The sequence below is a fragment of the Dipodomys spectabilis genome, unplaced genomic scaffold (genome assembly GCF_019054845.1).
Source record: "Dipodomys spectabilis isolate Male_0828 unplaced genomic scaffold, ASM1905484v1 ptg000091l, whole genome shotgun sequence".
NCBI lineage: Eukaryota > Metazoa > Chordata > Mammalia > Rodentia > Heteromyidae > Dipodomys > Dipodomys spectabilis.
In genome coordinates, this window is record NW_024870768.1 from 1,696,864 (window position 1) to 1,721,791 (window position 24,928).

Here is a 24,928-nt window from a genome sequence, read left to right on the forward strand (position 1 = left end):
TGGTCTGTCTGGTTATGTAGCATTTAAAAGCTTGAGTTCATTCACAGGTTCTCACCACCATTTTTCCAGGTTCTCAGGGTTCCAAATGTCCATTATCTAAGGATCAACTATGCCATGGATAGTCAATCCATACATTAATGGATAGATGAAATCCAAGATGGGGGAGAAGTGACATAACTCTGTCTTTCCAAAATTGATGTTTTAAGACCCAGTGGCTTAAAAGATTTTTCATGTCCTCTGTTAGAAGAAAAAGACCAGCAAGAAGAAAAGACATTGTAAAAATATGGGATAATTTACCATTTAAGTTACTACCATAGGCTATGACAATAGCAGATATTAATTTACCCTTTTTACAGATCAGGTAACTGAGATTCAGGAAGATTAGGATCTTTGACTAAGTCATCTAATTTTGGAGTACAGCCCTGGATTTGAGCTCAGGTTTCTCTCATTTCAAAGCTAACAATCTTTCTACTCAAATTTGAAAAAAAAATTCAGGGTATGTTTTCAAATAGACCTGGTTAAGTACTGGATCTGACTATTTTCAACTCAGAGGCTTTGTTGTCAAGTTACATAGTATTCCTGAAACTCAGTTTTTTAATCTGTAAATGAGGGTTTTTCTTCTTTTGGGATGTTATAACAAGTAAGATAAAGTAAAGTGCATCAGCTATTGGTGTAAATTTGGTTTTAGTACTATCAAAAAGTCTATGATCTACCTCAGTGATAATGCGAGGACTAAAAGCCAAATTCATTTGCAGTTCTTTTGCCACTGTACTGTTTAAGTGGCAGTGCTGCCTTAAGGGTAGGTGGTATCAAAGAAATGACCTCAAGTGAAAGATGATGTTGTGTTTAGCAGGTTAGACTTGGATAGGGTAGGGAAAAGGCAGATTTCAAAATTACATTGATAATTGTCTTACTGCTTTTTTGGGAAATTAGCTATTCTCTACTTCTTATCTCTTTTCCCACTTGGCTGTGTTTCAGGAGCTTCAGAAGGCCCAAAAGAAGAAATATATCAAGAAGAAGCCTTTGCTGAAAGAGCCAGTACAGCCTCGCCCTCAAGATACCAATGTTAATGTGACAGTACCTGCCCCAACACTGGCTTCTACACCCCAGGAGCTCACATCCTCCTCACCCTTGCCTCCTGAGCCGAAGCAAGAAGCTCTGTCTGGAAGTCTTGCTGACCATGAGTATACTGCTCGTCCTAATGCCTTTGGAATGGCCCAGGCAAACCGCAGCACCACACCCATGGCCCCCGGTGTCTTCTTGACCCAACGGCGTCCTTCAGTTGGTTCCCAGAGCAATCAAACCGGACAAGGTACATGGGCCATATAATGGTAGAAACAAGGGAAGCTTAGGGCCACCTTCTCCAAACCCTATGTGCTCTAACAGATGAGAACACCAAGGAGAAAGACACTGAAGGCCAAATTAAGATGATTGGATATGAGCTCATGGGACTTAGAGAGATCGACTGCTATTTAAGTAGAGGTTTATTAGATTTAGGTTCTTTTGGTGGTTAGAATGGATGGTGGACTAGAATTGGGAAATAGCTTGGAAGGAAGCATATACAAAGATTTAGGCAGGAATAAAGAGAAGCTGGAGCTCTGACTAAAGGAAGGAATAAACTGAATATAGTAATAATTAGGACACAGAAGGTGCATTGATGTGGGGAGAGAAAGAGACAATAGAGGTAAGATTCAAGTTCCCCTTTTCCCCCATATTGGCCCTCAAAACCTAGCCCCTAGAGTATACAGCTCAAGGATACTTAGGTGGGTGTGATGGTAAGGATTAACAAGAATGTGGGCTTTAATGAAACAAGCCTCTAAGGATGGAAACATCAGGAACACTGGGTTGTATACGTTAACTAGGCAATTATTCATCCCTGATGAGCTGGATAAAAGGACCTGGAAGCACATTCATGTTCCGGAAGAAATTTAGAAGGAAAAAGATTGGAACCAAAGAAAGAAAGCAGTGGGGAAGACAAACTATAACCAGGGAGTTTACAGCTGCTTCACCAGGTCAGAGGAGGAAAAGCCAAGGTATATGGTATTGGATAGATGTAGTTAAGGAGGGCTTCTTGTCCAGTATGGCCCAAGGATGAAGAAACTTTGTGGAGAGAGAAACAGGAGGGGAAGTGACCTAAGGACAGTTGTTGCTGCAGAGTTGCCAGTAAAGCCTTTTCCATACCCTTTGCTTACTTTCCCCTTCCCTCACAGGAAAGCGTCCCAAAAAAGGCCTGGCTACAGCAAAGCAGAGACTCGGCCGTATCCTGAAAATCCACAGAAATGGCAAACTACTTCTGTGAACTGATCCCCTTTGTGCCCCACCCTTCACCCCCATTGCCTTCTCCGTTGTTAACTCTTGGGGCACTCCTGGATCCTGTCTGCCCCGGACAAGGTGCTGAGGTGCACTGTCCTGCTTTCTTGGGACTGACCAAAGGCACGGACTTTCCCACAGACCCCTTCGATGACTCCTTTCGGCTACCTTTCCACTTTCACTATGACTATCCTGTTTTCCTTTTCCATTCTCCCAAGTAGCAGGTAAATGGAAAAGGTTTCCAACTGACTAGAATCCATTTTTCTGCTTTTCTAACTTCCTCCCCTTTCATTTGTGTTATGCTTTATACTTGTGTCTCTCCCACCCAACCCCCAGATATAGAGGGCAGAATGAGAGAGGCAGGAAGAGAGCCTGGGCACCTCAATATGCGTGGCCTTGAAATGGGAGGCCCAGTACTCAAGATTGTCTACAACTCTAGCCTTTCTCTAGAAGCCTGCGCATTTATACCTATACTTCCCTCCCTTTCTTCCCCTAAATCCAGTAGATATGCCCCACCTTCAGGCTTGGTCCTGGAAGAAGGCTGTGTTCATTGCCCCCTCTTGCCAAATAATTTATGGATAAAAAAGAATGGGGCCCAAATCTCCTTGCTGCCCCACTGTGGCCTTTCTAGATGGACTAGAAAGGATGACCTCACTTATCCTTGAGAAGAAAAGAAAATTCTGTTATTCTTCAAAATGGGGAAAGAACAGACCCAGGCCCTTATAGGCCTTTGACTATAACAGGATCCAGCAGAAGGAGGCTGTTTTTGACTGGCTCTATATGAAGCATTTTGTTCCATAGTGATCTCTGGTGATCTGGAGGTCCTATGGAACATGAGTATGCATGGCTGTGGATAGGCCCCGGCAGATAGAAAACTGTGTCCCAGAAACTTGAAATCACCTATCATTGAAGCTGATAACAGTGGCCCTATAGCCTACTTTCTTCATCTACCTATACCACAGAACACAGCCTGGACATTTCAGAGAGGGTATGGTGAGACAGCCACCTCTGGGTTCTTCATTGGGAGCCTCCATGCTTCTTTTCCTACCTGAGGTCTTAGTCTGAAGAAGACCTCAGAACTCATATCTTCACCTCTGGGCCTTTGTACCTCTGGACCACAGGTCAACGTTCAAGCAGAGTAAAGATGGCCCATGTCTAGAAGAAGAGATGCACATCTGGGAAGGAGCAGACCATCTGACCCGCCCTTCTCCATTCTTCTTTTGTGATTGTCTCCATTGTCCAGATAGTGCCCCCACCTCCTTTTTGTCTTGCCTCACTGGCAATCCAGACTTGGAGAATGTCTCCTCCCTTACTCCATTTTGGCACTACCCAAGTGGAATGTATCTTTGTCCTCTAACCTCCACACCAACCTCATCCCAGCTTGCTTGATATTTTGGGGGGAATTTTAACAGCTACCATGCAGGCCACAGGGAATTTGTGAGGCTTCCTCTGTCTTCATTGTGTCTAGTTTGTCTTTCCTTTGCCTATAGACCGACCTTTACTGTCCTTCCTTGGAATCAGGGGTCCCTTAGTCCATTTGCTTTCCTATCTTGGGGACCCCAGGGGCCAAGCAGTCATCTGTTTAGTCACACCAAAGGCAAAAAGCCTAGCTACCTCCCCCTCCTCCTCCCACCCCCAGCCTAGCATTGAGGTCCCTATTCCCAGTCCCTCTTTTCTACCCAGCTCTACTTATCTTGGGGATTTCAAGGCAGCAAGGGGTTGTTAGGGGAAGGGCTGAAGAAGCCTCTGTCCTTGTGTGGGCAAATGCCTGACTAGACACTGACTGCTGTCACCAAGACCAGGTGCCCAGACCTTTTGTCCATTAACACCCCTTCTTGATCTTTCAAGGCAGCTAATTGCTAGCAAATCCCCCTGGTTCCTAACCTCTTTCCTCTGTTTCTTTGTTAGAACTTTCTATGGAACTGAACCCAGCCTCTATTTGATTGGGTTCATTTAGTTTAGTTGGGTTCCTGGAGCCTCCTGTCTGTTGTTTTGTGTTATTTCCAATGAAAAGCAAGTTTACCTTCAGAGTTATGCTTTTCCAAAGAGGCTAGTATGTTTTGTTGTTTTGTTTTTGTTCTTTTAATGTTTCAGGTTCTAAGTGAAGTGAGTTGGGGAGGGGTTAGGAGTGGTAGCAACCAAGGTTTAGGACATGGTGAGATAGTTACCTCTGATCTCCAATCCCCAGCAAGAGTTGGGGGTGGGATAGGGGCAGGGAGAGAGGATTTCTATTCACCTTTAATATATTTTTACAAAAAAGCAAACAATTTAAAAACAAACCCACCGCTTCTGTACATGTTTAAATATATTTTTAGAAGTGGGTAGGATTGTGAATTTCTGATGCAGGGCCTTTTTATAAATAGGTTAGAGTAACATCATCTGGATTTCTCTTGTTTTTTGCCCTTGTTTTTCTTATGTTGTGTTACTAATGTAATTTATATTTTTTTTAGATCCTCCCTTTCCTATAGAGATAAAAGTGATTTATCTTGGCAATTGCTTTGCTTGGCATTCTTTTTGTGGCAGTGGCTGTGGTGGTGGTGAAGGTGGTGGTGGTGAAGGTGGTGCAAGTGTATGGGGTTCAAGGAAATAAGAGTTTCTCTTTGTGTTTCCCTCAGCTAATTATCAGTGGACATTTACCAACCTTATACCTTATCAGAGGACTGATAATCTGCCTTTTAGGAAGAACACAATTCTCATTTCACACATCTGAACTTAGGTAATCATAAGTACAGTGAGCAGAAAAGGTTATAGCAATTCTAGGGGGCCTGAAAAGTTCAATGAAAAGGCTTTTAATAGCTTCCATTGGACTATTTTTGTTTTTGCTTTGTTCTTACTGGTTCTGGGGCTTCAACTCGGACTGGGTGCTGTCTCTGAGCTCCATTTGAGCAAGGCTAGCACTCTGCCACTTTGAGCCATAGTGCCACTTCTGGTTTTAATTTTCATCAATTGGAGATAAGAGTCTCATGGACTTTCCTGCCAGGGCAGGCTTTAAACAGCAATCCTTAGATCTCAGCCTTCTGAGCAGCTAGGATTATAGGTGTGAACCACCAGCGTCTGGCTCATTGGGCTGTTTTTACTGGCTACACCTGCAACGACTTCTGTGAATAGAATTTTTTTCTCCTTTCCCTTTTTCCTTTGGTGCCAGTCCTGGTACAAGTTTCTTAGACTTTTCCTGCCCCAGCTAGCTTCAAACCATAATCCTCAGATCTCAGCCTCCTGTGTAACTAGGATTACAGGCATGAGCCACCTGTACCCAGCTCCATTCTCTTTACTACTTCCTCCATATGGTAAAGCTAATGCAAGGGAAATAATATAATTATGAAAACTAACAACAGACTCGTTTCCTTGTGCCAGGCACTACTATTCATGGGCCAACATCCTCATCCTACCAGTGAGGGAAGTTCTGGGACAAGCCCAATTCTAGAATCTCTATATGTGTGCATGTGCAGGAACATGTGTGCGTGTATTCCAGTATTGGGACTTGAACTCAGGGCCTGGGCACTGTTCCTTGGCTTTTTTCACTCAAGGCTAGCACTGTGCCACTTAAGCCTTACCTCCACTTCCAGCTTCTTGATGGTTGATTATAAAGATAAGATACTCAGGGACTTTTCCTGCTTGTGGTGACTTTTCAACCACCACCCTCAGATGTCAGCCTCCTGAGTAGTAGCTAGGATTATAGTGATGAGCCTCTGGTGCCCAGCCCTGGAATCTGTATTCTTACTCTGTTCTGCCACCTCTCACTGATAACTATGGCCATTTATTAAGTGCTAGGCATTAGGGCAGTGATTTTAACTAGGATACTATCAATGGCATTCCAATGAGGTAATTTGCTCAATTTTTTAGTTGAGACTGAAGCTTTTCATGGTCTTCCACAATAGGATCTGATATCAAACACATGCTTTTTTTTCCTTCATTGTGTTAGAAATTCATTTGAGGCTTAATCACCAAACAGAATTATTGAGCCTCTGTGCAAGGTACAGCATTGAGAGCTGTGTCCTGGAGTGTTGCCAAGGTAATGTTCAGAATCTCAGTTTCAAATTTCCTGCCACCCTGACTGGTCTAGGACACACTTCTTATTGTAGGTTACCTACAACAGTTTAAAACCTGTCAATATTATCATTGTAGAGATTCTGCTTCTATAGGTCTGGGATGAAGCTGTTTGGATTTGGCACCTTCTAGCTAAATGGCCTTTAATTCTCTCAATCTGACTCTCAAGTTTGGATAAAGAAAGTTTCTTTCTGGCCTACAGTGTACTATGTCCTTGTGGATAGGCAAAAGGAGAAAGAATTTCACAGTCTTTGCAGAATAGTGCCTGGTGTTTTTGTACCAACTTCCACCCTCATCTGTGAAAGGAATAAAGAACTGTCACCAGGGCTGGGAAGATGGCTCAGTGGTAGAGCGCTTGCCTTGCATGCATGAGGCCCTGGGTTCCATTCCTCAGCACAACATAAGCAGGGGAAAAAAAAGCCGGAAGTGGTGCTGTGGCTCAAGTTGTAGAGCGCTAACCTTGAGCTGAAGAGCTGAAGGACAGCGCCCAGGCCCAGAGTTCAGGCCCACAACTGGACCCCCCCCCCCCCCAAAAAAAAAAGAACTGTCACCAGCCTCAATTCAGGATTAACTATAGAATTTGATCACCTTACTCCTCAGTATAGACAGAGGGTACCATCAAATCAGTGGCTCTGTCTAAAATCTGGGAAGTAAACAAGGCCTTATATACCTATATTTCCAGAACAGAGTAAGGGCAATGTCAAGGTCTTGTTGCTTTAATAGTCCTCTTTTTCGGTGACTAATCAAGTAATTTGTTGGAGTTTTATAGTCTATTTTATGTTAATAACAAACTTGATCATAGTATATAATTTATAAAGAAAGGAGGTTCATTTTGGCTTATAATTTTAGAGGCTGGGAAACTCAAGATCACATGGCCAGTACCACATGCTGGTTGACCTCATGGCAGAAAAGAGAAGAAAACCAGAAAATAAAAGATGATGGATGAAAGAGTGAGAGGCGGTGCCAGGCTTGCTTTATAATCTCACTAGAGAACTAGATCACTTTCTAGGACTAACACTCAGTTTCTCAAAAATGACTCCCACCCTCAAAAACCACCACATTGATAACCAAGTCTCAACATGAACTGGCCGGGAACAAACCACATCCAAACTATAGCAGGGAGAATGCATGTCTTGGTCACAGTTTCTACATTTGCCAAATGGAATTATGAATCCCTCTACAAGATTGACTGTCCCTAAATATTCTGGATGGTGTTAATTCCAAACTGAATCCTCTTTCCCTAACTTTTCCTGAGAACAAATCCCAATTTCTACTTGTTCATATAGCGTCCTGCCTCAGCTACACAGACCTCTACACCAGGACCCTGTTTATACCAAGTTGACTTGAATTGGCACTTGACCTCCAGCAAGTTAAGAGCACCATATAGTACAATACAGTGATGTGGCTGAATATGAGATACTGTACAGGAAATTTATCCTAAGGATGAAGAGAGAAAATTCCTGTCAGGTGAACAGAAGAGTTGCTAGTCAGTGTTGGGCACTGGTGGCTTATGTGTGTAATCCTAGCTACTCATGAGTTTGAAGTCTTGAGTAGCGTGGTTCAAAGTCAGCACAAGCAGGAAGCTCTTGTGGGACTCATTTCTAATTAACAACCAAAAATTCACAAGTGGAGCTGTGGCTCAAGTGGTAGAGTGTCAGCCTTGAGCTAAAAGCCCAAGTGAGTACATGAGGCCCTGAGATCAAGCCCCAATTTCAGCACCAAAAAAAAAGTCAGGCAAAAAACAGTGGGAATATTATTCCAAGTCAAGTCACTATTATGAATAAAAAACAAGTGGGGATGAAGTGTGTATGTAGAGATGGTAAGGCAATTGACTAAAACTGCAGCTGTGGCTTTCATGGCAGGAATAACCAAGTCTCTCCAAGAGAGAATGTATAGCTTTAGAACACATGATAATTTAAAGCCCTAGATTATGGAGGATAAGTAATTTGGCATTTGTCGAAAGACCTAATTATCTTATGAACAACAACCATTAAAAGATTTTGAACTGGGCTGGGAATGTGGCTTAGTGGTAGAGTGCTTGTGTAGCATGCATGAAGCCCTGGGTTCAATTGCTCAGTACCACACAAACAGAAAAAGAAGTGGCACTGTGACTCAAGTGGTAGAGTGCCACCTTGAGCACAGAGAGGCTCAGGAACAGTGCTCAAGCCCTGAGTTCAAGTCCCAGGATTGGCAAAAAAAAAAAAAAAAAGATTTTAAACTGAATGACATGATCCAACTTGTTTGTAAGAAGAATACCTTCAGGAGTAACATAGGGTGACAAAGCTGAGAAGCCAATGAGGAAGTTACTGCAGGAGAGATTAGGAGGGTACCATCTTTAAGCTATTCCTGGATGTCTAAATCCCATAAAATATGGAAATACCAGACCATTTCCAAGAGGCAGAATCATGGAGTTAGCCACTCACACAAAAGACACTTCTCAGCTTTTTAAACTCTAAACTCAAAATAAACATTTATCTAAGCCCCTTTAGATGCCAGTAATTACCCGTAAGTGTGATAAAAGAGATAACAATACTCATTTTACATTTTTCTTATTGGGTCCAGCAACCTCCATATCCCATTCCATTGTCATTTATACCCTTCCAGGAGCACCTCCTCAAAACTCTACTTTCAAATCTTCCCTTTCTGCTTAAGAACATTCCATTCTGTCTCCATTCCAACTTACTGTACTTTACAGATCTCAAGGCATCCCATCATCTGTCCCAATGTGGAGACCCTGGATTGTGATGGAAAGGAAGTCACTTGTGATTTGATTCCAGTTTTGCCATCTGTGTGATCTTGAGCTGGTGGCTTATTTCCTTGTTTCAGTTTCATTGTGTAAAATAACAATATAATGACAACCTCCTAGGGTTATTGAAAGGAACTATAGTACTTAGTGTCTTTAAAGAACTTAATTCAGCTGGGTGCTGGTGGCTCACTCCTGTAATGGTAGCTATTCAGAAGGCTGAGGTTGCAAGGATCACAGTTTTAAACCAGCCTGGGCAATAAACTCCATGAGACTCTTACCTCCAATTAACCATCAAGAAGCCAGAAGTGGGAATGTAGCTCAAGTGGTAGAGTACGAGCCTTGAGTAAAAAAAACTAAAGGACAGTGCCCAGGCCCCAGGTTCAAGCTCCAAGACCGGCACATGTGTGTGCACACATGTGCGTTAATTCAGTGTCAATGTAATCTAATTTTTCTAAGAAAAATTTGTGAGGCCTATAAATATTTTCAAAAAGTACAAAGTAAAGCTTAAGGAATTGAAATTCTTTCAAATGGACAACAAATTAAATTTATGAGGAAGATGTCATTTGAAGCAGATAGGTAAGTGGCTAGGTCAATGTGGGTTGTGACCCTTATAGTATATAGCAGATCAACCAATGACAAAGTTGTTGGAAGGTGCCAGAGTATAATCCATGCTGAGTCAATAATAATGGCTCACTTCTACAGTGGTTTACCAAAGCCTCTTATGTTGGGCCTTATATATTCCATTTGTAGGGCTTGATTTTCAAGGAGCAGATGTGCCAACCCAAGTATACTTAGATACTTTAAATTGTATTTTATAAGGAAATACATAAACTGGGCACCAGTGGCTCAGACCTATAATCCTAACTATTCTGGAAGCTGAGATCTGAGAATCAAAGTTCAAAGCCATTCAGGGCAGGAAAGCTCATAAGATTCATCTCCATTTTAGTTGTGGCTCAAATGATAGAGTGCTAGCCTTGGGTAAAAAAGAGGTCAAGGGGGCTGGGAAGGTGGCTCAGTGGTAGAGTGATTGCATACATGAGGCCCTGGGTTGATTCCTCAGCACCACACAAGCAGAAAAAGCCAGAAGTGGCGCTGTGGCTCAAGTGGTAGAGCACTAGCCTTGAGCTGAAGAGCTGAGGGACAGCACGCAGGCCTAGAGTTCAGGCCCCATGACCGACAAAAAGCTCAAGGACAGCACCCAAGCCCTAAGTTTAAGCACCAGACCATCACACACATGAAGTACATAAAGAAAGAAGACCTGTTGCAGCTTGAAGAGCAGTAAAGGATTCTAGGAAGAAGTAGCTCCTGTTTTAAAAGCCATTAATTGCACAAAGAAAGGGAGAAGGCTGAATTGGAATAGAGCATTCCAGGCAAAAGAAATAGCAAAACCAAAAATAATCTAGTATGTGAGTATAACTACAAGGCCTGGAGGTGAGCTGTAATGTGGTAAGTATTAAGGTATGAAGCTGAATGGGTTGGCAGGGAATAGACCATAGATGTGTGTTCACTATTTGTCACTGTGACAAAATGCCTGAGAAAAATCAGTCAATACCATTACTTTGAATCTATGGTGAAGCATCATGATAGAAGCACATAGAAAAAAACTTATTCTGCCAGGATATGGAAGAAAAGTGGCTGTATCCCAACCTCCTCTTTAAGGCTATGTTCCCAATGATGTAACTTCCTTCCACTAGTCTCTGCCTCCTATAGTTTCTACAGCCTATTAATAGTTCCCTAAGCTGGCAACCAACCTTTTAACGTGGATTTTTAAGGGACATTCAAGATTTAAATCAGCTGTGTGATGTTTCAGTGATCCTTGAGGGTAAGGTCATAAAGGGCAATTTGAAAGTGGTTGTAAGATTCTGGATAATATATAATGAGGCCCAAATCAGGGCAGAGGCTGTGGAGATGCCACAAATGTTACACCATATCCCTTATATTTTTCCCTAACATTTTCTTTTCTTTCTTTTTTTTTATTTTAATTTTTTGCTGGCCCCGAGGCTTGAGCTCAGGACCAGGACACTGTCCCTGAGCTTTTTTGTTTTGTTTTGTTTTGGTTTGGTTTTTGTTTGTTTGTTTTTTGGGGGGGTCCAGTCGTAGGGCCTGAACTCTGGGCCTGGGCGCTGTCCCTCAGCTCTTCAGCTCAAGGCTAGCACTCTACCACTTGAGCCACAGTGCCACTTCTGGCTTTTTTTTTTCTGCTTATGTGGTGCTGAGGAATCGAACTCAGGGCCTCATGTAGGCAAGGCAAGCGCTCTACCACTGAGCTACCTTCCCAGCCCCTGTCCCTGAGCTTTTGCTCGACTAGCACTCTACCACTTGAGCCACAGTACCACTAACAGCCTTTTCTGTTTATGTAGTATTGAGGAATCAAATCCAGGACTTCATGATACTAGGAGAGCACACTATCACTAAACCATATTCCCATCCCTCCGCTAACATTTTCTATGAACCTTTTCAAACATTTAGGAAGTTATAGTGATTATACCGTGAAACACTCATATCCACCACCCAGATTCTATACTGAGCATTTTCCTATACTTGGATTTATCATCTATTTATCCATGTATCAAACTACGTGTTAGCATTCTCTCACTATAACTTGTAATAAGAAAATGTTTTTTTGTTGTTGTTGTTGGTTGTGGGGCTTGAACTCTGGGCTTGAGTGTTGTTCTGAGCTCTTCAGCTCAAGGCAAGGGCTCTACCTCTTGAGCCACAGCACCACTCCCAATAAGAAAAGTTTTATTTAAGTTTACAGTTTTGGAGATCCTAGCCAGTAATTGTTTGGCACTTGTTGCTTTGGGCTTGTAGTAGTGCCTTCTGGTGGAAGTTCATGGTAGAAAATAATAATAGATATTAAGAGAAAGAATAGGCTGGGTCCCCTTATCCCTTTATGGGATATAGCCCCAGCAACGTAAAGGTTCTATCACCTCACAATAGGGACACAAGATGTGGACCAAGCATTTAAAACATGGAGTTTGCCAGATTTCTTTCAAAATGACTTTCCATATACCTTTTAAACACTTCAGCACGTATGTCATGTACTAGAGTACAATAATTGTTATGTTTCATGATAATAGGAATCAAACCCAGGTTATCATGCATGGTAGGCAAAGCAATGAAATATGTCTTTGTCCCTTTTGATCTTTTTTTGAAGAATATATTCCAAAAAAATTTAAAATGTTAAGTATATTTATATTCACATTTCTATTCCTAGCTACTCAAGAGGCTGAAATCTGAGCATCATAGTTCAAAGCCAGTCTGGGCAAGAAAGTCACTGTGAGACTCTTATCTCCAATTAACCACCAGAAAACCAGTACTGTGGCTCAAGGAGTAGAGCACTCCCTTGAGCTGAAGTGCTGAGGGCTAGTGCCCAGGCCCAGAGTTCAAGCCCCACTACTGACAAAAAAGAGTATATTTACATCATTTTGCCAGCGTCATCACTACATATCTGTGTGTGTGTGTTTGTGTGTGTGTGTGTGTGTGTGTGTGTGTGTGTGTGTGTGTGTGTGTGTGTGTGTGTGTCTGTATACTGGAGTTGGGGGTCTTAAACTTGCTAGCAATTTTTGCTTTTGTTATTTTTCAAGTAGGATCTTGCATTTATGCCTGGCTGGCCTACGCTAGATTCTATTTCAACCATGATAGAGCTGGAATGACAGGCACTTCCACTATGCCCAACTATTGATTGAGATGAGAGTTTTGTGAACTTTTGTCTAGGGTGCCCTTAAACAAATATTTCCATTCTACAACTAAGTCAGGATTATGGGCATGAGGCACCATATCTGGCTTGACTCTTTTTACCTTAAAAATTCCACACAATAGCACTCTGTGTGTGTGTGTGTGTGTGTGTGTGTGTGTGTGTGTGTGTGTGTGTGTGTGCGTGCGCGCGCGCGCCCACGTGTCCTGGGTCTTGGACTCAGGGCCTGGTGCTGTCTGAGCTTTCTTGCTCAAGATTAGCGCTCTACTACAGCTCCAACTTCTGGGTTTTGTTTTGGTTTTGTTTTGTTGGTCATGGGGCCTGAACTCTGGGCCTGGGCACTCCCTCAGCTCTTCAGCTCAAGGCTAGTGCTCTACCACAGCACCACTTCTGGCTTTTTCTGCTTATGTGGTGCTGAGGAATTGAACCCAGGGCCTCATGCATGCAGGGTAAGCACTCTACCACTGAGCAACCTTCCCAGCCCCACTTCTGGTTTTACCATTGCTTAATTGGAGATAAGAATCTCAAGGAGGGCTGGGAAGGTAGCTCAGCGGTAGAGTGCATGCCTTGCAAGCATGAGGCCCTGGGTTCAATTCCTCAGCACCACATAAACAGAAAAAGCCAGAAGTGGCGCTGTGGCTCCAGTGGTAGAACGCTAGCCTTGAGCTGAAGAGCTGAGGGACAGCGCCCAGGCCCAGAGTTCAGGCCCCATGACCGGCAAAAAAAAAAAAAAAAAAAAAGAATCTCAAGGACTTTCCTGCCTAGGCTGGCTTTAAATCTCATATCCTCACATACAGATCTCAGATTCTGAGTAGCTAGGATGATAGGAAAGATCCACCAGTACACAACTATTTATTTTTTGTGTGTGCAGGTATTGGGGCTTGAACTCAAGGCTTATTTGGCTTTTCTCTCTTAAGGCTAGTGGTCTGCCATTGCCCACGTAATGCTTTTTGTTATTTAACTGGAGAAGAGTCTGATTTGTCAGCCCAGGCTGGCTTTGAATTTCAATTTTCAGATCTCAGCCACCTGAGTAGCTAAGATTACCCAGCTAGCTAACCTCCCAAGTAGCTGGGATTATAGGTGTGTAACAGAGCTGTGTGTGTGTGTGTGTGTGTGTGTGTGTGTGTGTGTGTGTGTATGCCAGTGTCAGGGATTGAACCTCAAGGCTGATGCTCTATCACCTCTACTTCCAACTTTTTTTTTTTTTTTTTTGCTGGTGATAAGTTTCAGAGACTTTTCTGCCCAGGCTGGCTTGGAACTATGATCCTCAGATCTCAGCCTCCTCAGTAGGTAGGATTACAGGCATGAGCCACCAATACCCAGCATACGTTATTATTTCTATGATCTGTTTTCGTTATCTGAGGTCATGGAAGTTTAATCCTGCTATTTGTTATATTTGTTGACTTCTTGGTTATTGTAGATTATTTCATTTGTGTTCAACTGGGGGTTAGTGATGAAAGTCCTTTTCAACCTGACCAGTAAGATGATCCTTAATGAGAGGTTTAGTATTTAATTTTGTTCAGTGCCCTTGAGGGATTTTTATGTTAATTTCACAAACTGTAGGTTGTAGTTTAAATTTGAGCTACAGTGCCACTTTTGGCCTTTTCTAAGTAGTAAAGTGGCACTGTAGCTCAAGTGGTAGCATGCTAGCCTTGAGTACAAAGAGGCTCAAGGAGTTCAAGCTCCAGAGCCAGCAAAAAATTAAAAAATTGAAAAGTGATAATAATGTGTGCTGAACTACAAATCCTTGTAAAACTCAGTTACATAGCTCCTTGTTCAAGGCCTACCCCCTCAAAGAAATAAATTTAATTGCATGATAGACCTTTACAAATTTACTCAGCAATATGGGCATTGGTGGCTCACACCTGTAATCTTAACTAAACAGGAGGCTGAGATCTGAGATCACAGTTTGAAACCCAAAGAAAAGTCTGTGAGACTCTCATCTCCAATTAACCACCAAAAAGCTGGAAGTGGAGCTGTGGCTCGAGTGGTAGAAGAGCGCTAACCCTTGAGTAAGAAGCTTAAGGACAGCATCCAGGTCCTGAGTTCAAGCCCCAGGAATCATACACTGACACACACTATCAGTGAATACTACAGAGAATAGACTGAAAAGGTTTTATAACTCAGAGTTAAAGAAGTAGTACATAGGAGGAAAGGGAGAGGTACTAATATATAAATGCCTAGTTACCATGTGCACTTGAAATTATATCCAAAACCTAATTCCTGATCATTCCTCTCCAAACATGCTCTTCTCAGAGCCTTGTAATATTAGTAGATGCAAATATTCTGCAGTGCACAAACAAAAGCCTTGGATAATTCTTGACACATGTATTTCTCTCATATCAAGCTATAATCAAACCCCGTTGGCTTTTTTTGGTGATATTGGAGTTTGAACTCAGTCTTGTACTGGTGAAGCAGACAATCCCCTAATTGAACCATAACCTATACCCTTTTGCTATTTTTTATCAGTTGTGGGGCTTGAACTCTATGCCTGGTCACTGTCCCTCAGCTCTTCAGCTTAAGGCAAATGCTCTACCACTTGAGCCACAGTCCACTTGCGGTTTTCTGGTGGTTAATTGGAGATGAGACCCACGGACTTTTCGTACCCAGGCTGGCTTTGAACTATGATCCTCAGATCTCAGCCTCCTGAGTAGTTAGGATTAAAAGTGTGAGCCACTGGTGCCTGGCCCTTTTTGCTTTTATTTTTCAGCATCTGTGGTTATCCCCACAGATGGACCTTACTTACTCTCTGTGTAGCTGGATGACAGCTGTGCACCACCACATGCAGCTTTTCATTGGTTATGATAGTGGCTCAACCATGCCTCAAACCATGATCCTCCTGATTTCCACATCCCAAGTATTGAGGATTCTGTTGGATTTTTCTTTTCTTTTCTCGGCCTCCCTCCCTCGCTCCCTCCTTCCCTCCCTCCCCTCCCCTCCTTCCTTCCTTCCTTCCTTTTTTCTTTTCTTTTTCTTTTTCTTTTTTGGTACCAGTACTTGGGCTCGAATTCAGGGCCTTGTGCTTTCACTTCCCTTTTTAGCTCAAGACTGGTACTCTAACACTTAAGTCACATCTCCATTTTCAACTTTTTGTTGATTAATTAGGATTATAGGGGTGAGCCATCAGTGCCTGGCTCCATCGATTTTCTTAAATACACTTGCACTATCTGACCACTTCTCACCATCAGCATATCTACCACACTAGCTAGAACCATTGTTGTCACTACCCTGAAAATTACAATATCCTTCTAAAGTGTCTAGCAGTAGCTTCCATTGTATCCATACAATCTAATCTAATTTATTTTTGTGTGTGCGTGCGCGAGTCTTTTGGCTTGAATTCGTGGCCTATTTGCTGTCCTTGAGACTTTTGTGCTTAAGGCTAGTGCTCTACCACTTGTCTCAGTTCCACTTCTGGCTTTTTTAGTGATTAGTTGCAGATAAGAATCTCACAGACTTTCTTGCCTGGGCTAGGTTTAAACCATGACCCTCACATCTCAGCCTACTTGAGTAGCTAAAATTACAGGTATGAGCCTCTGGTGCTCAGCAAAAGGCAGATTTCCACTTCTAAGAATGTGGACTCCCAACATTTTCCCAATTCTGCCTATTACTCATAATTTAAAGACATACTTTGTGTGTGTGCTGGTATTGGGGCTTGAAAGTCAGGGCCTGGGTTTTCTCCCTTAATTTTTTGCTCAGAGCTGGTACTCTACCACTTGGAGCCACAGCTCCCCTTACAGCTTTTTGCTGATTAATTTAGAGAAACTTTACTGTTTGGACTGGCATTGAACTGCAGTCCTCACTAGGATTACATATGTAAGCTACTGACGTCTAGAAAAAGAAGACAGTATATATAAAACAAGACTTTGAAAAGTGGAAAGAAGGCAGATAGGGTAGTCATTGGGGCCTAAGTAATAACACAGTAATGAGCTTCTTGGTTTGTTTTTTGCCCCATACATCCTTGACTAGATACTAGAGAAGCTGGTAACCCACAAACACCAACAGTGACAGATAAAAAAAGATTGATTTCTGTAGCCCAAAGCCAAAAATTTCAACCTAGCAACACAGAAAACTTTTAGACAATGACTGTTTTATTCCATCCAACACACACACACATCCTCAAAGTAGAGAACCTGGACTTCCACCTCCCTCTGGCATTAATGAGGTTGAACCACATCTTCTACCAGTCTTCTCAGAGGAGTCCACTTCAACATAAACTGTATCTCAAGCACAATATAGAACTGAATGAAAATGAAAATACTTTATATGTGGGATGCAATTAAAGCATTACTGAGAAATTTATAGTACTAAGTGTAAGTTCAATCAAAGTACATTGTACACACATATGAAAATGTAATTGCTGGGTGTTAGTGGCTATGCTTGTAATCCTACCTACTCAGGAGGCTGAGGTCTGAGATTTGCACTTCAAAGCCAGGAAAGTCTGTGAGACTCTTCTCCAATTAACTACCAGAAACCTGGAAGTGGTGCTGTGGCTCAAGTGGAAGAGCAATAGCCTTGAGCAAAAAGAAGCTCAGGTACAGTGCAGTGCCCAGGTCTGTAGTTCAGGCCCCACAACCAATAACAACAAAATGTTATAACAGGACTGGAGGCATGACCCAAGTGGTAGTGTCAGCTATGAACAAGAAAATGTAATGACACCCAGTATTTTGCATAATTAATATACATCAATATAAAAGAAAGAGTTTAACATATTCATTTAAAATTTCTACTTTTGTCTTTTGTTCACAGTGAATCCAGAGCTGAAGAATGGCTCTGGAAAAGCATTCTGAGCTTTTTGCATACAGCCCAGGGACTGGCTTGGGCAATTTCCTTAGTAGCTGGCCCTAGGGTTCCAGACTTAGCAAACAAATGAGGTCAAGGGTGAGACAGAAAGCCTTCCAAACCACCGGTCCCAAGGACTTCAACTCATTGATACTAACAGCCCGGAGATGCCTGGAAACTCCTTTGGATGAACTGATGTTAGTTCTTGTCACTCAAAGCCACTAGAATCAATAAAGGAGCATAAAGAAAAAAAATTTCTACTTTTGGGAAGTTTAATATATTTAATAACATACATGCAATATACATTTTATTATTTATACAGAGTAGCCACAAGAAAACTTTTTATGACCAATTTGAAGACTTGTTATAATCAAAGGGAAAGTAATGACATCCCATTTACAAAGGATAGATAAGTGAGAATGAGTCTGATGAGATAATTTATCTGTTTTCCTATGTCTGAAATAAGGCACATTTACCTGAAATGTAATTTAGAATTATGGAAAGAGTGCAATGCTAAGTATACATAAATGCCTATCTTGTACTAAGTAGCTGTACTGATTTGAGAGGCTGCATCAAGGCAATTGCCTATGTATAATTATTGCCTTTCTTCCAAAATGTCTAACCTAGCTCAAAGCAATGTGTGTGCTCTAAGCTAAATATGTTCAGTAATGTTTCTAAAAAAGAGGAAAAGATTCAAATCCCATCTCAAGAAACTAAAAACAGATTGAAATAAACTAAAACCTTGTTGAAGACAGAAATACTGAAGAGATTCAAATCCCATCTCAATAGACTAAAATAAACTAAGGCAAAGATAGAAATAATAAAGAGTAGAAATCAATTCAAAAAGAGAAAATCAATGAAATGAAAAGAAGTTTCTTGGATGAAAATAAGCAGAATCGACAAACCTCTAGTGAGGCTATCAAAGAATAGAAAGTTATTAATATCAGAATCAAAACGGGATATTATTGTAGTCCCTACAGACATCAACAAAAAAATAAAAGGCACTACAAACAATTTACAGTCATTAAATCAGCCATTTATTACAACAGACCAAGTCCTCAAAAAGTACAAAATACAAACCATATGAAAACCAATGAAGGAAGTGATGTTTAAACTCCCCCGAAAGATGTCTTCAGGTTCAGATAGTTTCACTAGATAATTCTAATGAAAGTTTCACAAATTAACAATTTGAAGCAATCTTTTCCAGAAAATAGAAGAGGAAGAAATACTTTCCAATGGATTCTGTTTAACTAAAATCAGACAGTACAAAGAAACCAATTGCAAATATTCTTAGCAAAATATAAGCAAATAGAATTCATCCATATATAAAAATAATATATCATGACTAAGAGAGTATATTCCAAGGGTACAAAGCTGGTTCTTTGAAAATCAACGTAATTCACCATATTGTTTTCAGTTATTTAGTGGAAAAAAATGGAAAAATCACATTACCATTTGAATTGATGCAGCAAATAGCATTTGATGAAATTCAACACACGATTAAAAACTATTCCCAAAACACTAGGAATAAAGAAGAACGTCTGTCTTAGCCAGCTCAGGCATGTAAAACAAAATGCTATAGCCTGAATGGCTTAAACAATGGACATTTTTCACAGTTCTAAAGGATAGGAAGACAGATTTGTATGCCAGGATGATTGGATTCTGATGAAGGCCCTTTTTCTGGCTTGTAGACAACATTCTTGCTGAATCCTCGTGTGATTGACAGGTGTGGGACGAAAGAGATCTCTGCTTTTTTTTTTTTTTTGTAGGTCCTGGGGCTTGAACTCAGGATGTGGGCAGCCCCTGAGCTTTTTGGCTTAAGACTAGGTGCCACTTTGGACTCTTTTTTGGGGGGAGGAAGGGGGTCCAGTCGTGCGGCCTGAACTCTGGGCCTTGGCGCTGTCCCTCAGCTCTTCAGCTCAAGGCTAGCGCTCTACCACTTGAGCCACAGCGCCACTTCTGGCTTTTTTCTTTTTGCTTTTGTGGTGCTGAGGAATTGAACCCAGGGGCTCATGCATGCAAGGCAAGTGCTCTACCACTGAGCCACCTTCTCAGCCCCATTTTGGCCTCTTTTTGGTAGTTAATTGGAGGCAAGAGTCTCTTGAGCTTTCCTGCCTGAGCTGGCTTTAAATCACGATCTTCAGATCTCAACCTTCTGAATAGCTAGGATTACAGCTGTGAACCACTAATGCCTGGCTAGTTTTTCAGATTTTTGCCATATGAATTTGGGGGGTGAGTAGGGGGGGGATAAAAACATTCAGTCCAGTGGTCCTGAGGCTCAAGTGGTAGAGTGCTAGCCTTGAGCTGAAGAGCTGAGGGACAAGTACTCAGGCCCAGAGTTCAGGCCCCAAGACTGACAAAAAAAAAAAAATGCTACCAAAAACATTCAGTCCATAACGACTTTCAAAGCTTGACAAGGAACATCTATCAGGTAGATGCTGGTGATTCATGCCTGTAATCCTAGCTACTGAGAAGATTGATATGTGAGGATCACAGTTTGAAGCCAGCTGAGGTAGGAAAGTCCATGAGACTCTAAAAATTAACCAGTAAAAAGCTGGAAGTGAAGGTGTGACTCAAATGGTAGAATGCCAGCCTTGACTGAAAAAAAAGCAAGAACAGAGGGCCCTGAATTAAAACCCCTGTACCAACACACACACACACACACACACACACACACACACACACACAAACACCAATAAAATGTGTAATCGATTTAATGATTTAAGATGAAAAACATGGATGTCTGATGATATTACTCTTGTTCAGCTTAGCAGAGAATCTCTAGCCAGCCCCCCAAGCCAGACCAATTAGTGAAGAAAATGAAAGTAAAGACATACCTATTGAGGAGCTGGGTGTGTGGCTCATCTGGTAAAGCGCTAGCCAGTGAATGAAAGTGTCAGGTACCAAGTTGGAATCTCAGTCTTGATCCAAAAAACAAAACAAAACAAAACAAAACACAAAAAACAATACTGTTGAAAAAGAAGAAATGAGATTTTCTCTTTTTTTTTTTTTTTTGCCAGTACCAGGTTTGAACTGAAGGGCTGGAGCTCATTCACTTTACTTGCTTGCTTAGCTGGCAATCTACCACTTGAGCTGTACCTCTATCCTTCCTTTGTGTTGGTTATTTTGGAAGCGTTTCGTAGACTTTTGTGCCCAGGCTGGATTCTCCAGGCATAAACTCTGCCAAGAAATGTCCAAGTTAAATAACTTCATTGACCAATTGGACCTAGCAGACATCTACAGAGAATCCCACCTGGCAGATGCATAATATCCATTCTTCTCGGTACATTCTCCAAAATAGACCCTATCCTAGGCCATAAAGCAAGTATCAGCAAATTCAAGAAAATTGAAGGTATCACTGTATCCTGTCAGACCACAATGGAATAAAATTAGAACTCAACAGCTAAAGCCACCACAGAAAATATTCAAACTCATGGAAACTAAACAACACATTACTGAATAATCAGTGGGTCATCAAAGAGATAAAACAGAAAAACCAAAACTCAAACCCACCTTCCATTTTTCAGCCTCCTAAGTAGCTAGAATTACAGGGGTGAGCCACTGTTGCCCAACAAAAAACTACAACTTTATATTTGCAGATAGAAAACCTCCTGAAGTAGATAAGTGACTTCAGCAAGGCTGTAGGATACAAAAACAACATATAAAACAATTATATTTCTATTTTCTAGCAATCAACACATGAAAGCAGAAGTTTTAATAGGGTCAATTATGATACATAAATATGCAAATTTAAAGTGCAAAATTATTTCAAGATGAAATCTTAATGGTACAACAAAATGTTCAGGACTTGTAGGCTGAAAATTAGAAAATGCTGATGAAAGAAATCAAAGACCTAAATAAACACAGAAACAGTTTTTGTTCATTGGTTACAAGAGTTATCATAGTAAGCACATCAGTACTCCAAAATTGGTATAATAATGATGAAATTCTTTTCAAAGTTTCCTTCATGATATTTTGGTTGATAGCCATAAGATTATTCTAGCATTTCCATGCAAAGGCAAAGGAGCTAGAATAACTAGTGCATTGAATGTTGGTTCTCCAAAATAGGTCCATAGTCAAACCTCTAAAGCCTATAAATGTGACTTTATTTCACAAAATGATCTTTGCAAATTTGATTATATAAAGGATCTTAAGAAAAGATCATCCTGGATTATCTGGGCAAGCCCTAAATCCAATGAAAATTGTCTTTATAAGAGGTAGAATTAAGCTGAATGATAGTGGCTCACTCTTGTAATCCTAGCTTCTCAAGAAGCTGAGATCTGAGGATTGATATTAAAAGCTGGGCAGGCAGACAAAGACTCATCTCCATTTAACCAAAAAAAAGCTGGAAAATGGAGGTATGGTCAAGTGGTAGAGCATCAGTTTTGAACAAAAAAGCTAAACAAGAGCATGAGACCCTGAGTTCAAGTCCCAGTATTCACACACACACACAGACCCTTATCTACAATTAACTAGCAAAAATCAGGAAGTGGATCTGTGGCTCAATTGGTAGAGCACCAGCCTTGAGCACAAAAGCTCAGGAACAGCACCTAGTCCCTGAGTACAAGCCCTAGAAGACAGGAGAGAGAGAGGGGAGAAGGGAGAACTAGGAGAGAGGAGAAAGGGGAAAGAGAAGAGAGGTGAGAGAGTAGGAAAGATGAGAGAAGGAAGAGGGAGAGAAGAGGGGAAAAGGGGAGAAAGGAGAGGGGTAAAAAGGAAAGAGAGGAGAGAGAAGAGAGCAGAGAGATGAGAGAAGGAGGACACATGTATAAAAGACAAATATCTATGAAGATGGAACCAGAGACTGGAGTTAGGCAGCCACAAGCTAAGAAACACAAATTACCACAGTGATCAAGACTCGGCGCTATTAAGACATAAATACAAAGATTGATGGAATACATAGGGTACCCAGAAGTAGCCAATCTATTTGGACAAATATGCAAACATAATAAAGAATAACCTTTTCAATAAGAAAAGGTGTTGGAATATATGGAAATGGCACTATGAGCTAGCACCGGTTGCTCACACCTATAATCCAAGCTACTCAGGAGGCTGAGATCTGAGGATAGAAGTTTGAAGCCAGCAGAGGCAGGAAAGTCCCTGAGGCTGATATCTCCAATTAGCTAGCAAAAAGCTAGAAGTGGAGCTGTGGCTCAAGTGGTAGAGCACTACCCTTGAGAAAAATAGCTCAGGGACAATGTCCAGGCCTAGAGTTCAAGCGCCAGGATCACTACCAACACAAACACAGACACAGAAAGACACACACATACACACACACACAGACACACACAAAAGGAAAATGGCATAATGGTACATGCTTTTAAGAAAGGGGTGAGAGCCGGGCGCTGGTGGCTCACACCTGTAATCCTAGCTACTCAGGAGGCTGAGATCTGAGGATCGCGGTTCAAAGCTAGCCCGGGCAGGAGAGACCGTGAGACTCCTATCTCCAATAAACCACCACAAAACCGGAAGTGGCGCTGTAGCTCAAGTGGTAGAGTGCTCGCCTTGAGCTGAAGAGCTGAGGGACAGCGCCCAGGCCCAGAGTTCATGCCCCACGGCCAACAAAAAAAAAAAAAAAAGAAAGGGGTGACATAAAGGATAATAATGGGGGAGGGATGAGATTGAGCAGGCTATATAATACACAGGTGTAGAAATATCACAATGAAATTTCCCTTGTACAATGAAAGCATGCCTATAAAAATGCTACTGGAGCAATTAGACATCTATAAGCAATCTAGATCTTATATATCATATAATGAATAGAAAAATTAAATGTAAGACACAAAATTATGAAACAAAATAAGAGAAAATTCTTATGGGGGCATTTTTATGATGTCTTTTGATATCAATAATTCAATAAATAATTCAATAAATAAAAATAATTGATACATTTCATCAAAAAAAAATTTTTGTTGGTCGTGGGGCTTGAACTCTGGGCTTGGACTCTGTCCATGCACTCTTCAGCTCAAGGCAATCACTCTACCACTTGAGCCACAGCGACACTTCCAGTTTTCAAGTGGTTTATTGGCAATAAGAGTCTCACGGACTTTTCTGCCCGGGCTGGCTTTGAACCATGATCCTCAGATCTCAGCCTCCTGAGTAGCTAGGATTATAAGTGTGAGCCACCGGCACCCGGCTCATCAAAAAAATTTTTTGCACTGCTTCTAGGGTTTGAACTCAGGGCCTGCACACTTTCCTTGAGCTTTTGTGCTCAAGGCTAGTGCTCTACTTCTTGAACCAAAGCTCCACTTCCAGCTTTTTGGTGGTTAATTGGAGATAAGAATCTCATGTTCTTTCCTGCCAGAGCTGGCTTTGAATTCCAATCCTCAGATCTCAGCCTTCTGAATAACTAGGATTATAGACGTGAGCCACTGATGCCCAGCAGATTTCATCAACATTTTGAACAGTAAAAGATAAAAAGATAAAAAGGCAAACTACAGACTAGAAACTATATATCTGATAAAGATCTTAAATACAGAATACACAAAAAATAATGTAAACTGCAAATTGAAAAAGAAAACAGACAAAAGAGACATTTCACTGAAGAGAAACAGGGCACACAAACCCACGAAAGTGTGAATTCACTGGTATATTTTCACACACCTATTAGGCTAGCTAAAATAAAAGGTAGGAATACCAAAGCCAGGTTATCTTAGCTTACACCTATAATCCTGGCTACTCAGGAGGCCAAAATCTGAGAATACTGGTTTAAACTGACAAATCTGAGATGCTCTTATCTCCAACTAACAAAAAGCAAGGAAGGGAGTTATACTGCAAGGCCGTAGTACTATCAGAAAAATAACAAGACTAAAGAGAAACTTGAGCTGTCATATATTGCTGGTGGAAATGTAAAATTATACATGCCACTGTGGAAAACAGGTTTACATAAAACTAAACATATATTTACATATAATCACCCATCAATTCAACTCCTAGGGATTCACCCTAAAAAAATAAAAAACTTCTAAGTCTCCTTTCCAGATTATGGTTTTGCAACTTTCTTCTACTGCTTTTCTTTCACTTTCAAAAAAAGCCGTTCCCTTGATTTAAAAAAATGAATTAATGAGAATGGTATAATTAATCATATTTCACTGATAGGAATGGACCTAAGAGATGTCCTCTTATCATCAGATTGCTCATTGAACTGTAACTACTACATCTTTATATTTTGTTAGAATAAAACTTAAATTATGAGGAACTATAATATAATAAAATTACTAATGTTTATAATATCTCTGTCACTTGAATTTCTGTGATAATTCAAGACACTTTTTCCTACTTTCATTTAATAACAACATTTACTGACATGAATAAAACTTGGAAACAATAAAAAAAAAAAACAAGCTTGA

The 24,928-nt window shown here is 41.1% G+C and overlaps 1 protein-coding gene across 10 annotated transcripts in view; it reads left to right on the forward strand.

The window, feature by feature from the left end:
- Nucleotides 1–4,803, forward strand: part of Phf8 (PHD finger protein 8) — a 112,123-nt gene extending 107,320 nt beyond the window's left edge. For all 10 annotated transcript variants that reach the window (XM_042684845.1, XM_042684848.1, XM_042684843.1 and 7 more), the window contains 2 exons: nt 979–1,312; nt 2,211–4,803. In XM_042684845.1, the coding sequence (XP_042540779.1) occupies nt 979–1,312; nt 2,211–2,299 (423 nt within the window). In that variant the 3' untranslated portion in view covers nt 2,300–4,803. The remainder of the gene's footprint in view (nt 1–978; nt 1,313–2,210) is intronic.
- Nucleotides 4,804–24,928: the final 20,125 nt, after the last annotated feature.